Below are 2,429 nucleotides of genomic sequence, written 5' to 3' on the forward strand. Positions count from 1 at the left end.
GAAAGAGTGGTCCGAGGGGGGAAGCCGGGGTGACTGCTGTGTGTGTTTAGTAAGTTGCTGTGCTACCGCAATATGGGCGCTGCCAGTTATAGAGAATATCGATCAAAAAGACATCGTGTTGGCTTCCAGAGCGGATTGCCAAAATAAAGACCTCTCAGCTAAAGCTGGGATGCTCATAGTTGTGGGTATAGATTCTGCGAGCTCTCATTCTTCGTGCCCAGCCCAGAAGAATCGCCCCGTCGTCCATCAAGATCTGATTGCCGCGACAACTGCTGCTGCTGTCGCTGCTGCTGCCCACTACTTACTGCTACTGCTGCTACTTACTGCTACTGCTGCTACTGCTGCTCCCTGCACGTGTTTCGTTCCCGCCGAAGGAAGCCCCGTACACCCGAACTCAAAATCCCTCTCTCCCATCTTACGACTCAGCCCCCTATCCTTCTCCCCCCCACACACACACATATACACACATTTCACTCCACCTGGCTATACACAATTGGTCGCATTAAACAAATATACGTACGTACATACATACGTACGCACAGGGTGGAACTCGTGCTCGTCCTGCCACGCGGATCCCTCAGCGCCCGCTCGCCGGCTGCTCATCCTGCCGTGTTTGGGCAGCGGCCGAGTGTACGGTGAGTTGGTTATCCGTACAACGCACAGGGGAGAGGAGGGGAGAGGAGGGGAGAGGAGGGGAGAGGAGGGGAGAGGAGGGGAGAGGAGTAAAAAGATGTGAAAGCCGAAGGAGGGACAGGGACGACGTTGCCTTGGGTTTCGAGTATATATACATCCACACTATACACACGTGTCGTTTTTTAACTGCCATCCAACTGTCATTCGTGATCTGTCCGCTGCCCTGTCGTCCGCTGCCCTGTCGTCTGTGCATTTAAATCTCTTTCTCCTTCACTGAGCGGCGCTGTGGTGGTCCATCACGTCGGTGGGTGTGCGGTGTGTGGTTGCAAAATGCGTACAAATGTCTGTATATATATCGTGTGTGAGTGTGTGTGTGTGTTTCGCAGGTATCGACACCGCCACCGACCCCCGAGCCCCCCGCCTGGGCGCCGTTGCCGAGCCGGGGGATATCCAGTCCGCCACTGGCCTGAGCTACCTGCACACGAGCCACTGTGAGTGGTTGTGGTGGTGGTGGTTCGGTACTACTTGTATTGCTGCTATTGCTGTACTGCTGGTGCGGATAGAGGAGGGAGAAGGGAGCGCGAAGGTCGGGGGGGAGGGAGGCGGGGAGGCGGGGAGGGGGAGGGAGGGAAGGGGAAAAGAATACCCCAACTTAAGCGGGTAGCGGGTAGCAGTACGTGCGGGAGGTTAGGGAGGTTAGGAGTTTAAAACCAACAACTGAAAACCGCCGGGAGAGGGGAAGGCGTTGGAGGACATGTTCTTGGATGTAACGCTTCCATGGGTTGTGGGAGTGTGATGGTTTTAGATCGCTGGACCTAGGCGGTCTGGGAGGTTGGCGTCTTAACATTTTCGGATGCTGTAGTACAGCAGAACCCCCCAGGCGACATCCCGCCTCATCTCAAACCGGTCGTCCTCGCAACCCCCCTTCCCGCGTCCCTATCTCCTGTTTGCAGGCGCGCCGGACGGAAGCATCATGGTGCGTGTGTCTGTGTGTTTGGGTATTTGCGTAGAGTTCGTTGTACAGCCCTGGGGATGGGATTTGCCACACGTACGGCCCGGAGAGAGGGGGCGTGAAACCCCTTGTGGCGGCCCTGGGAATGGGATTTGCTGATGGGTATGGGTGGCTGTCGTACCGGCGACGGTGGCGGCCGCAATGAGAACGGCAAGGAAGATGACTCGATGACGATGACGATGGTTGACGGCGTCGGCGGACCCGTACGTCGCTTCAGACATAGTCGGTCAGTTAGTGGAGTAGGGTTCATGTGATTGTGTTTGTCGTACATCCTGAGGGCCTTAGTATGCTGGTGTCCCGTTGCAGATCAGCGCCATGGGTGATAAGGAAGGTACGGCACGTGGGTCGTTCCTGCTGCTGAATCAAGACTTGAGGTGAGTGCGCGTGCATGGGGGGAGATGTGGGGGGGGGAGGGGGGGGAGGGGGGGGAGGGGGAGGGGGGGGATGGTAAGCAAGGTTTGTAGATTGGGTGCGAGCGCCGATTTAAATGTGGGTCGATGGCCAGTTTGAGGTTTGGGAAATGCCATACACACAGTTTTCTCAAAGCGAAGAATGCCCGTGTATGCATGTATGTATGTATGTATTGCAGCATCAAGGGTGTGTGGAGCGGCGAGGAGACGCCGTACGGGTACGACTTCTGGTACCAGCCCCGGCTGAACGTGATGGTCAGCAGCGGTTGGGGAGCCCCCCGAGCATTTAGCAAGGTGGGAGGGGCACGGATGGGGTGCAGGGGGGGGGGGCCGGGGGGGGGGCCGGGGGGGGGGCCTGGCCGGGGTGGGGGTTA

The 2,429-nt window shown here is 57.6% G+C and overlaps 1 protein-coding gene across 1 annotated transcript in view; it reads left to right on the forward strand.

The window, feature by feature from the left end:
• Positions 1 to 2,429, forward strand: part of VOLCADRAFT_61606 (uncharacterized protein) — a gene marked incomplete at both ends in the record, with an annotated part of 7,303 nt that overhangs the window by 1,520 nt on the left and 3,354 nt on the right. Inside the window, 5 exons of the mRNA XM_002951621.1 lie at positions 543 to 635; positions 1,020 to 1,124; positions 1,587 to 1,609; positions 1,952 to 2,019; positions 2,235 to 2,349. Coding sequence (XP_002951667.1) covers positions 543 to 635; positions 1,020 to 1,124; positions 1,587 to 1,609; positions 1,952 to 2,019; positions 2,235 to 2,349 — 404 coding nt within the window. The remainder of the gene's footprint in view (positions 1 to 542; positions 636 to 1,019; positions 1,125 to 1,586; positions 1,610 to 1,951; positions 2,020 to 2,234; positions 2,350 to 2,429) is intronic.

This window comes from Volvox carteri (genome assembly GCF_000143455.1).
Source record: "Volvox carteri f. nagariensis unplaced genomic scaffold VOLCAscaffold_25, whole genome shotgun sequence".
NCBI lineage: Eukaryota > Viridiplantae > Chlorophyta > Chlorophyceae > Chlamydomonadales > Volvocaceae > Volvox > Volvox carteri.